Source organism: Cricetulus griseus (assembly GCF_003668045.3).
Source record: "Cricetulus griseus strain 17A/GY chromosome 1 unlocalized genomic scaffold, alternate assembly CriGri-PICRH-1.0 chr1_0, whole genome shotgun sequence".
In the NCBI taxonomy this organism is placed as follows: domain Eukaryota; kingdom Metazoa; phylum Chordata; class Mammalia; order Rodentia; family Cricetidae; genus Cricetulus; species Cricetulus griseus.
In genome coordinates, this window is record NW_023276806.1 from 189,027,742 (window position 1) to 189,039,979 (window position 12,238).

The window sequence follows — 12,238 nt, forward strand, 5'->3', positions numbered from 1 at the left end:
GGTCCTATGCCTGTGTGGGTCCCTACAATATGCTGGCACTTTTCAAAGCCCTTAATTGTTCAGCTCTTTGGTTAGTCTATGGCTTTCCTCAACTGTTATCTGTAGGGAGAACGCCGCAGCTGGTTCCTGAAAGTAGGCAAGTAGCTTTAATCTGCCCTTTGTCTTTAGCACCTTCTGCTTAACATACATGAACCCTGTCTGAGTTAAAATTTAGTTGGGAAAAATCCACAACACTGTGATACTCTTTAATCGAGAATTTGCATTTGACATTGTCCCTTTGGAAACTTAGGATGTTTTGGGGATACAGAAATCAACTTGAAAAGGTGTAAATTGGAGAACAATAAAAAAAACATTAAGAATAAATAAATAAGTTAATAAGGCCCTTGGCTAAGAGAAGAGAAGGTGGCTCAGTCTGAGAGTGGCTGAGCTCCCCTGCAGCCGGAAGGCTAAAATCATTCTTAAAGTGCCTTGTGTCTTCATCCACACAGCCACAGGAACTCACACCATTCTACAACACTTACTCATTGCTTCAGCCATGATATTAAAATATTTGATATTTGTGTCCTCTTAGGAGGACAGGGGCATTTGATGAGGCCACATAAAGACATGCCTTGTTAGGAGGCCCTCCACAGTCGTCCTTGGGATTCGCCTTTGATAGCGCTCCAGCTGGGTCTACTCTCTTGGTACAGATACTACGAATGTGATTGTCATTTCTCAAGCATATCAAAGAGCTTCAGGGGGCAAGATATAACTCGAGTAAGAGAAAACGCTACAAGGACTGCTGAGATTTGGCTGCTTTTACTCTGGAGTAAAAGTTACTGCAAGTCTTTAGTTAACTTCAAAAGCTCTGAAAAAAAAATAACAGTATTGCTCAGCTTCTTCACTGCTTCTACAGAATTATCCACTATTTTTTACCCTCATTGCCTTTTTAGCCAGTCATATTAAAATGGGGGAACTTTTGTGGAACAGCACTTGTTTGACGTGCAAAATTGAAAATAACAAGGCATTATTAGAAAGCAATGTCAAAAGTACAAGTAAACAGATGTTTAAGCAAAAAAAAAAATTAACAATCGAAATATCAAAACCACGATTTCGTCCAAGAAAAGAATTACCCTACACCCCATCCCTAATCCATTTTTATTTGTCCTTCTTGCAATCTAGTCTTCTTTATATTTATTTATTTTTGTTTTTTGGTGGGGGGAGCATTGAGCACTGAGCATTGCGCCTAGTGTTGCCTGCTTTATATAGCCTACCACTGAGTTACAGCGCCAGCATGCCCTGTTTCTTATGGTGTGTGCATACATGTGTAGGTCAGAGGTCAAACCTGGGTGTCATTTCTCAGGAGCTGTCCACTTTAATATTTTAGTTTGTGTGTATGCATGTGTGTATCCCAGCACACACGTTGGCAGGCAGAGGGCAATTTTTGGGATTTGGGTCTTTTCCATCCACTTTTGCCAGGGTTTTAGGGATCCACTTCAGGTTGGCTGGCTTGTACAGCAAGCACTTTTCTCTGCTAAGCGGTCTCTGGATCTCTGGAACCTGGGGCTGGCCAACTGGTCGAATCCCACTTCCCTTCATTCTTACATTTTTGTAGTAAAGCTCCCCCACCTTCCTGAGGATTGAACGCAGGGCCTGTACCCTCAGCTCTCCTTTTTTTTTTTTTTTTTTTTTTGTAGTATTTTATACTCATTTTAAGTTTGTAAGTACTCATCTCCCAATTTTCTCCATCAACTCTCCGTTTTCTTCTTTCCCCACAGCTCTTACACCCACTCCATTGTAACCAAAGTGCTGTTTCCTCCAGGTTCACACACAAACACCCTCCCGGAATGCATACTCTCAAGTATGGGCTGGCCTAGAACTCAAGAGATCGCCTGCCTCTGTCTCCCAAGTGCTGGATTAAAGGTGTGCCTCTCTACACCTGGCTTAAAACAATTGTTTTGTTTTTCAAGTGTATGAGCGTTTTGCTTGTATGTATGTCTTTTGTGTGCCTGGTGTCCGAGGAGTCCAGAGGAGGATAGGGTACAGGCAGTTGGGAGTTGGGAGCTGCCCTGTGGGTGCAGGGAACTGGGACCGCCAGTGCTCCAAAGTCCAGGCCCACAGCGGTGTCTTCTCCCTCCAAAGTCACAGACACAGGTTTAACACAACAGGCTATGTAAGGTCCTCAGTCTTTTCTGGTGGGTACTGACACTTTCTTCTCTGGGAAGACCCCCCGGAGGAGGGAACGGGGGCGCCAACAGGTGTTTCCTTCCCGCTCACTGACTCCAGGAACGTTTAGTTCTCCGGTGTCACACAGGAGAGCCCTTTCTGGCGAGGGATCCGGACACACGCAAAAGGGGGCGAGGGAAGGCGGGTCCGCCCCCTTTTAAGGACGTTACCTGCTCTTTCAAAGTGTGGGAACCAGCCGCCGGCGGGCAGGCCAGCGGGCGAGCGGGCGAGCGGGCGAGCGAGCCGGCGAGCGCTGACGCCCGAGTAGCCTCGGGTCGGGTCGGGTCGGGTCGGGTCTCTCAATTCCGAGCGATTGTTTCCGTCTGTTCCGGGCCCAGGCCCCCCGGCCCCGGCCCCGCCCCGTCCCCGCTTCCGCGTTTGTCTGGGCCGCTTGCGAGCCCCTTGAAGACGCCGCTCCGCTGCCGCTGCCGCCGCCGCCGCCGCTGACGGGGCGCCCCCCCCCCCAGCCTACGCCAACCGTCTGGAAACTTCTTCGCTCGGCCTGTCGAGGTCGTTGACTGAAGGCAGCCCGGCCTCGCCTCACAGAGCGCGGGCGGCCACGACGCCCTCAGACGCGGACCGGGCCTGCTGAGGAGAAGCCGCGCGCGTCTCCCGCCGCGCGACGCCTCGAAGGCGCGCCGGGCCGGGCCGGGCCGGACCGGGCGGGCTGGGGGCTCAGTGCGCGCGCTCGCTCGCTCGCTCGCACTCCTCTCGCTCGCTCGCGGGCCGGCGGCCGTCGAGCCCGCGCGGTCCCCAGCTGCGGGCCCTCAGGCGAGGGCGCCGGCTCCTCAGCTGCGGCCCGGGGGGCGTGGCGAGGCCCGCGGCTCCTGTTTTCCCCACCGGGGCCCGGCTTTCGGTTTCGTTTCCTTTCAGCGGCTCCCTTCCTGCGTTGGAGCGGCGGGGCCGGGCCTGCGAGCCTGCGAGAGAGGGAGCGAGGGAGCGAGCGAGCGCGCCGCAGCCGTCTTCGTCCGCGCCAGCCTCGGTCCCACGGCCATGGCCCAGGCCGCGGTGGTGGTGGCGGTGGCGGAGGTGACCCAGGTGCTGTGCGCGGCCGGGGGGTCCTTGGAATTGGCGGAGCTGCGGCGCCGCTTGCGAGGGAGCCTGGGCGCCGACGCGCTGGAGCGGCTGCTGCGGGACCGCGGGCGCTTCGTGGTGGCCTCGCGGCGGCGGGCGCGGGCCGGTCCCCGCCGCCGCCCCCTCCGCCCCCGCCGTCGCCCCCGCCGCCGCCCCCGCCGCCGCCTCGGCGTCCTCGGAGCGCGTGGTGGTGGCTGTGTCGTCGCTGCGCCTGTGCCGCGCGCACCAGGGCCCCAAGCCCAGCTGCACCGGGCTCTGCTCGCAGCTGCATCTCTGCAAGTTCCTCATCTACGGCGCCTGCAAGTTCCTGAAGACCGGGTAAGGGGGGGACCCCGCGCCCCGCCACTCCCCGGCCTCCACTGCCGCCCCCGGCTAGGGGACCGGCCGCTCCACGGCCTTGCCTGCCCTTCCCTCGCAAGAACGTTCACTGAGCACCTTCCTAGTGGCTGGCGCGGGGTGGGCTGATGGAGCGGCTCAGATGGAATCTGGTACCGGGAGCGACACCTGAGCGTGGCGGTGCGGCTCCCGGACGGGGCGGTGGGGGGAGTTGAGGTAGCTTTGAGGGGGCAGAGGCGGCAAGGCTCACAAACGCAGCCGTAAGGAAGCCTTGGGAAAAGTTCCACCCAACTCCCTATTTGCCTGCTTAGAAGCCGAAACTCAGTTCTCAAGGTCCTCGGGGGAGGTGGTCCTCGCTGCCTCTTAGCCCTCTTGGGTGCCTTCCACACTCCCCATCCCCAGCCTCGGTTCATTTGGTGGCCTTGCCCTGTCTGGAATGCCCTTCCTGATTTTTTTTCTTCAGTGTCTCGGGCAGCAGTGAAAGATGATGTCCTCTTTGAGCCCTTCCTCTTCACTCTTGCACGTCACACTGTCTTTAGTCTGGGTTGGCTTTCTCGCCACTTGCACCTGCGTATAGTACGTGATTAGTGGAATTTGTGATTACAAGAATTTGGGCCTCGCCTTGAAGGCGGTGATGGCGCTTGTTAGATGGCAGCTATCAGGTTTGCATTGCAGGAGGATGTTTGGGGAATGGCGTGGATGATGAGTTAGCAGAAGACGTTGAGACTGCCTGCTGCCAAGTTAGTCCAGTTATCTAGGAGAACTAGTTTCTTCCTCTCTGCTTCCTTTTGCTGTAACACAGTAGACATATCCCACCTACTAGAAATTAAGCTGACTCACGACCCTACCCAAGGGGTACGGCCTGGCTAGCGTGGTCTCTAGGACTCGGCTATCCAGAAATAATTCCGATTAGGACTTGATGAAGAATGTGTGTGAGAGAAATTTGGGGAAGTTGAAGGAGAGGATGGTAGTGTGGAGAGAGGCTGTGGGAGAAATGTCGACTCATGTTTCTGCTCCCTCTGTGGACTGAAGGCAGGGGAGGGTTTGCGTTCTGTTGTTTAAAAGGCAGACTGAACCTTTAGGTGCTGATTTGGAAGCTGCTAGGTGGTAGATCCTGTGGCCCCAGTCACAGGAGTGATCAGATCTGAGGGGAAGGTGGGCCTACAGAGATGGAAGTCTGCCAAGCAAGAAGGCGGTGTCTCTGGGTGAAAGAGGAGCAGCAAGCTCTGAGAAAGTGGGTACATAGCAAGTGGTGACTGGGTGGGTACAATGACAGGCATGGCTGTGAATGAATGAAGTTGAGACCAGCTCGTTTTGTTGGCTTGACTGGCCTGAAACTTACTATGTAGATCAGGCTGGCCCGCAACTAACTCACAAAGATCTGCCTGCTTCTGGGATTAAAGCAATGCAACACTGCACCTGCTTGCTGAATCTTTATACTGTGCTTAATTGGTAAAATAATCATGGAAGGGAGATGTGTTCTTTTTGTTGTTGTTGTTGGCTTTTTTTTTTTTTTTCTTTTCAAGACAGGGTTTCTCTGTGTGCCTTTGGAGCCTATCCTGGCACTCGCTCTGGAGACCAGGCTGGCCTCAAGCTCACAGAGATCCACCTGCCTCTGCCTCCCGAGTGCTGGGAGTAAAGGCGTGGGCCTCCAATGGCCACCAATGCCCGCCTGGCTTGTTGTTGGTTTTTCCAGACCGGGTTTCTCTGTAGCTTTGGAGCCACCTGGAGGAAGATCTGTTCTTATGCCAATTCCCAAATTTGGGTTCCAGTTTTGTACTGGAAATTTCGGCATCTGATACTTATTGGCCTAGGTGGCTGAGGATGTTCCTCATTTTTCTCCTGTGACTTATCCCATGCTTGGTACTGGGTAGTTTCCTAAACTACCTAAAACTTTTTTTTTTTTTTTTTTTTTTTTTGGAGGGGAAGTGGAAAGTGAGTGATTAGCTGTACTTTCCTGTTACTTTTCTTGTTTTCTTGATTACAGGGTTAGCTCTATGAGAAACAAACCCGAAAGGCATCTTCAGTCCTTGACTTAAGAGCTGTGCTCAGTAGGCAGTGTTCTGGTGATAAGAGCTAGTCTCACCTTGTTTCAACCCAGCTGTGCTCTTTGCTGGCTGGTAATCTCAGCAAGTGGCTTAAGTTCCCTAAGGAAGATAAGACCATTACCTCACAGGTTCATTGAGGTCTGAATAGTTAACTCATGAGACATTTAGGCAGCCCCTGTTGCCAGGAGAATGTTAGTTGTCATTGCAGTTATTTGGTATATTTGGTATCGACAGCACCAATTTATTTTCCTTTCTTTTCTCCTCCTCCTCCTGCTGTCAGCTTTTTCCTAACCCTGTGAGTATTTGGCTTGTTTTATACTTTCCAGTAGCCTCTCCTGGTCACTTAGTTCTCTCTCCAGTCCAGACTCTGCAGTGCCCTTTTATTTGTGCTACTGTTTTCTTAATACAGCTGATCTCGAACTTTCCCCTCCACATTTGAGTTCTTGTCTGTTACATTCACCAGGTGCTAGAGAGAAGTCAAGTGTTTGATCTGCAGGGGAGCTAGTAGGAGAAAAGGGTTTGTCCCTGGGTCCTTAGGGTGGAGTGCGGTGCCTGGTGGATCAGTGCTCACCAGATGCTGTGGGTTCAAAGTGTGGAGGAGGGGAGCTGCAAAAGGCTGCACCCAGGACTGGTTGTGTCAGCATGTACACTTTCCTGTAAGCATGAGTCACTCTGCTTGGCATTTAAACAAAGATTTACTTTTATTATTTTTAATTATGCATCTGGGCGGGGGCTAGAGTGGAGGGAGTTATGCACTTGAGTGCAGGTGCCCACAAAGGCCACAAGAGGGTGCCAGTGAGACTCCCAGCATGGGTGCTGGGAATTGAACTCAGGACCTCTGGAAGAGCAGGGCAGTGCTCTCAACTGCTGAGCCATCTCTCTACCCTCTGCTCAGGCGTTTTGTTTGGTTTTGCCGTGTGTGTGTGTGTGGTGGGGTAGGTGTGTGAGACATGGTCTCTACATAGCCATGGCTGTACTGGAACTCACGATTTGGCCCAGGCTGGTCTTGACTCACAGAAATCTGCCAGCCTTATTGGGATTAAAAGCATGTGTTGTCATGCCCTGCCCCTACTCAGGTTTTAACTCCATGTTTAAGTGCTGACTGAGTGGTCAGTGTGCTGTGAGACTTCTTTGCACAATGGCCCTGAGAAGTGTTGTTTGGGCCCTGTATATTGTCCAGTGTCATCTCTTCCTGGTCAGTAATCAGGTTTTCATGCATAGCTGTTTTTCCTCTGCTGCCTATAAGTAGGAGCAGGAAGTGTTTGTGAAAAATTGCCATGAGAATGGTTTCACCAGCTCCCTAAGTCTGCCATAAGTACCATAGCTTGGGTGGCCTGGCCTTTCTCCCTCCTTCTCCTTCCCTCCCTCTTCCTCCCTCCCTCCCTCCCTCCCTCCCTCTTCTCTCCTCTCTTCTCCATTCCTTCTCTTTCCTGCCACCCTTCCTTCACAAAGGCTTGCTATGCTGTCCAGCTAGTCTAGTATTTGTAATCCCACTGCCTCAGCTTCTGAGTGTTTATGCTATAATACCTGACAGACCAGGAGGCTTAAACAACAAAAAATGTATTTCTCATAATTCTGGAGGATGGAATTCTGAGATGAGGTGTTGGGGAGGTAGGTTTCTTCTAAGGTTGCTTTTCTAGGCTTTCAGGTGGCCTCCTCGGTTCTGGGGTTCTCATAGACCTTTTCTCTATGTGGATCTATGCTCTAGTCTCCTTCTTATTAAAGGACATCAGTCATTTTGGGTTGGGCTACTCTAATGACCTCATTGTAATTAATTACCTCTCTAATGACCCTATCTCCAAAAGCGTCCTAAGGATCTGGAAGTTGGAGCTCTTATAGGGGAGTTTGGGGGAGATCAGATTTAGCCTGTAACACCGTCTTTGCTTCTTTGCAGGAAGAGCTGTAGGAATGGTCATGACTTGAAGACTGATCACAACCTGAGTGTGCTGAAAACTCATGGTGTTGACCACCTCACCTATAGTGAGCTTTGCCAGCTCTTGGTTCAGAATGACCCCTGGCTTTTACCAGAAGTGAGTGCCAGAGGGATGGGGTTGAGGTCTTATTTGCAAGTAATAGGAGAAGCCAGATGGTTGGAAGATAGATGACTCGGCCCTGAAGAGAGCTGAGAACATCATTTTGATCAAGAGCCATTCATTGCATGGAGGAGACTTGGATTTAATATCGAGCTTTGCTAATTAAATATGTCAGATTTATTATCCAGCTCTGCTGATCTTGGCGTCTGTTGAAACTTTTCCTTCCCTATCAGTTGGTTTGGCTCCTCAGTGAGGTTGGCTAGTGCCTGAAGCAAGTGTTATTTATAACTAAGCAGAATGAGGGACCCCAGTTGGCCTGTTCCTGAATAGCAGGAATTGGAACCTTATGTCTGACTCATTGGTCTATGAGTGCCTTCCAGAACTTCCCAACAGTCACTCAGTACTTTCGCCACTCTCTCTGGTACCCAGGAGAATTTGTACTTTGGCTGACATGCAGTCTGAGTTTGTGTAAGCTTATTGCATTACCTGTATCGATTGGTGGGTGAAGACACAGCACATAAGCTTTGTTGGCTAGGGAACCGCAGCAGGGTAGGAATGACATTGCTGGCAGGGGAGAAGGAAGGAAGGCTGGGTAGGAGATGGACTATAACATGCTTCCTGCTTCCGAGAGCAGGTCTGCCGGGCTCACAGGTGCTGCTGGAGGGGTGCTGTGGGACTCACCAGAGTAGGCTTTAGGGTAGTGTTGTGCTCCATTGTGCTGGGTAAGGCCTCAGTGTGAGCAGGACCCTGGCTCTGGAGGGCTCCTCTGGGCCTTGAGTGTCTCCAGCAGATCTGAGTAGGGTATTTTCCCTAGGTTGGACAGGTTGCATGGGACACTTTGGCACTGTTACTGGTTTGAGCTAACAAATTAGGTTGGCATATTTTTAATGTAGGTATTTCCACATTAAACAATTCCTGTTACCCATTTGAGAAATGGAAATGTAGCATGAGTGGCACATAATAAATGTTAACTTTTTATATTAGCCTTTTGAAAATTCATATTGATTTAATTGAGCTAAATTTCTGGAATAGCCATTTTGGTTAGGCACTGTGATCAGGAGATAAAAGACCCTGCTTTGCTCTGAAAGGAGGCAAATCAAAGGATGGGATAAGAAGGCGGCAGGATGATTCAGGGTGATGTCTGAGATACTGTGAGAGTCCACACTCTGGGTTGTGGGGAGAGGTGCTTTGGGGTAGATGAGGCCTGTCCTGGGCACTGGAAGTTAAGTGAGGATGAGGGCAGTCTGGCACCCCTTATCTGCCAGCATTGTTTGGCATGCGTTTTCCTGTTTAGTAATCACAACTCTGTGACATTGGTGGAATCCTACCCATTTTAGAGATTAAAAAAACAGAATCTTAAAACTGGTGGGTGGCTTGTCCAATGCACTTGTCAGAATTGATAGCTGGCTTTTCCCTTGGGTAGACCATCTGTAGAGTGGAACCCTTGAAAGAAAAGTGAGTTCTGCTTCTGAAGCTCTTAAGGGGTTTCCTACAGTGTGTGAAAAGTAAGTCTAGGAATCGAGTAGGTGGGCCAGTTGCCATGTTGAAGTATTTCAAGTGTAGAGAAGGAGCAGTTGATTGAGGTTCAAGTTGCCAGTTTGTAGTTGTGTATTGTGATGTAGTTCTTTCTTCAGTTATGTAGGTTGGGGTCAGCCCAGAAAAAAGTTGCAGGTTTGCCAGCAGCCCAGTTGAGCAAATAGCAGATACAGTGACTGGGGCTAGCTGAGGATATTTTAATATAATTGATTAAACTTGATGGGAGTGGGGGCATGAACAGATAGATGTGTACGAGGGTGAGTGTGAGTGAGCGTGCCACAGTGGGGAGTTCAGAGGACAGCTCCAGGCAGTTCTTCTTCCTACCTACCTGAGCAGCGGGCACCTTTACCTGTGGAGCCATATTGTTGGCCCTGGCTATTGAGCTTTGGAGTCTGCTAGGTCCATTGAAAAATGAAGTATTGTTGGTGGTTGTTTTTTGTTCTTTTCAAATAAATCATACACAGCGGCTTAGGCTTATCTATCTATCTATCTATCTATCTATCTATCTATCTATCTATCTATTTATTTATTTATTTATTTTGAGACAGGGTGTCTCTGTTGCTTTGGAAGTTGTTCTGGCACTCTCTCTGTAGACCAGCCTGGCCTCGAACTCACAGAGATCCGCCTGCCTCTGCCTCCCTAGTGCTGGAATTAAAGGCATATGTCACCACCGACCCACGAGGCTTATTCTTAATTATGAATACCCAGCCTTAGCTTGGCTTGTTTCTATCCAGATTTTCTTAAATTATCCCCAACTACCTTTTGCCTCTGGGATTTTTCCTTTTCTGCTTCTGTATATCTTGCATTCACTCTTAACTCTGTGGCTGGCTGAGTGGTTGGCCCCTGGCATCTTCCTTGTTCTCTTTTGCTCTTTCTTCCTGTTTCTTTTTATCAGATTTCTTATATTTATTCTCTCTGCCTGTCAGCCCACCTTTCCCGCTCCTGCCTATCTGTTGGCTGTTCAGCTCAATCAGGTGTTTTAGACAGGCAAATTAGCACAGCTTCACGGAGCTAAGCAAATGCAACATAAAAGAATGAATGCAACACAGCTGGGCAGTGGTGGCACACCCCTTTAATCCCAGCACTCTGGAGGCAGAGGCAGGAGGATCTCTGTAAGTTCGAGACCAGCCTGGTCTACAAGAGCTAGTTCCAGGACAGCCTCCAAAGCTACCCAGAGAAAAAACCCTGTCTTGAAAAACCAAAAAAAAAAAAAAAAAAAAAAAGAGAGAGAGAGAATGCAACACATCTTTGCATCATTAAAACAAATGTTCCACAGCATAAACAAATATAACACACCTTAAAATAATTTTCCACAACAATGAAGGGGTGTTATTTGGCCTTCTCTGAGATGCTTTAGCCCTCAGAACCTCTCTAACTTTGAATTTAGAAAGGAAAATTGGGAGAAATGAACTAGTAAGGGGTATTTGGTTTGGTGAGGCTATGTGTGGGGGTAAAGGTAGTTAGATTGGGGTAAATAGGAGGCTGCTACTGCTCTGGTTCCTTTGAAGATCTGTGGATCTTCCCAGGGGAGGGTCTTGTTCAGAGTATATCTTAGGGCACATTTTGGTATCCCTGACTTAAGTGAGAGATGAGCTCTCTGGCCCGTGTGAATGGTGAGATAATACATTGACCTTGAGGCCCTCTCTACCCCATGGCATGGCTATTGAGGAGGTGTGCTGTGTACAGTGTTCATGGAATGATGTCTTTTCCTCTTTGTCACCAGATCTGCCTACATTACAACAAAGGCGATGGACCCTTCGGCTCTTGCTCATTTCAAAAGCAGTGTATTAAACTCCATATCTGCCAGTACTACTTACAGGGAGAGTGCAAGTTTGGCACTAGCTGTAAGCGGTCCCACGAGTTCACCAACTCTGAGAATCTGGAGAAGTTGGAGAAGTTGGGTGTAAGTTCTGAGCTGGTGAGCAGGCTGCTGTCTACTTACCGGAATGCATATGACATCAAGAACAAGGGCTCAGCCCTCAACAAAGTGTCCCCTCCTCCTGCAGGTCCACAGGGGACTTCCGGTAAGGCTGCTGGAGAAATGCTGCAGACCCTGGGCTTAGGACCTGGGTTTTTGTTGGCTAGTAAATAGAATATGTCTTCATGCAGTTGTGGACTTTAATAAGGGCCATTGATCCTTTCCTAGCTTGGAGGTTCTGAAGATGAGTTGAAATCTAGACATAGTCAAACAAGGCATTCCAGATGGTGTGAGTTGGGGTTGGTGCATTTTTCATCCAAGAGGATCTGTGTCTGCACTGAAGTGAGGTCAGCTCCCCTTGTGTAGTTGCCTTCCACCCTGTGGAGAATTTTTCCTTTCAGTGAGGGACCTAGAGTTGGGATGTATACATCTCTAGGGGAAAGCATTAGGTGGCATTCTTTTTGATATTAAAAATGAATGCAAGAAGGCATTCTGTGGTCTTAGCTTAGCATCTTCCTTCCACAAGTCAGCAGACATTTTCCCCCTTGTAAAAATTCTTTTTGGCCTTATTCTCTGATTCTTTTTGACATCTAGACAGTACCTGGCTCATAGTAACCTGTTAACATGAGTGAGTGTGGGGGGATTTTTTTAAGTGTCTGTCAGACTTAGTAACATGTAGACAGAGGACTTTTCAGTTGAGATTTTAAAATATTTTGTATTCATAGGTGTTTGTATTCATAGGTGTATGTCTATGCACCATGCATTTCTGGTGCCTACAGAGGCCACAGGCCAGGAGAAGGCATTGGCGTCCTTGGAGCTGGAGTGACAGATGGTTGTGAGCTGCTAAGTAGGTGCTGGGAACTATACCCAGGTCCTCTGGAAGAGGAACCGATGCTCTGAACTGCTCAGCGATCTGTAGCTTCTAGTAGAAATTTTTTTTAAGAATACTTTTTAATTATTCTTTGATAATTTAATATATATATATTAAATTATATATATTATATGTATATAATATATATAATTTTCTTAATCATATCTAACCCGAATCCCCTTCCTACTCTTTCCAGTACTTTCCCCTCTAACTTTTA

At 49.1% G+C, this 12,238-nt stretch overlaps 1 protein-coding gene across 4 annotated transcripts in view; it reads left to right on the top strand.

Annotated features, from left to right (window-relative positions):
- Positions 1 to 3,091: 3,091 nt before the first annotated feature.
- The window catches only part of Parp12 (poly(ADP-ribose) polymerase family member 12), a 36,840-nt gene continuing 27,693 nt past the window's right edge, over positions 3,092 to 12,238 (top strand). Inside the window, exons 1-4 of one of the 4 annotated variants that reach the window (XM_027391511.2) lie at positions 3,095 to 3,368; positions 3,409 to 3,597; positions 7,558 to 7,693; positions 10,956 to 11,256. In XM_027391511.2, the coding sequence (XP_027247312.1) occupies positions 3,199 to 3,368; positions 3,409 to 3,597; positions 7,558 to 7,693; positions 10,956 to 11,256 (796 nt within the window). In that variant the 5' untranslated portion in view covers positions 3,095 to 3,198. Of the gene's footprint in view, positions 3,598 to 7,557; positions 7,694 to 10,955; positions 11,257 to 12,238 lie in introns of all 4 variants that reach the window. The other 3 variants (XM_035450474.1, XM_035450473.1, XM_035450472.1) reach the window with 3 other exon arrangements.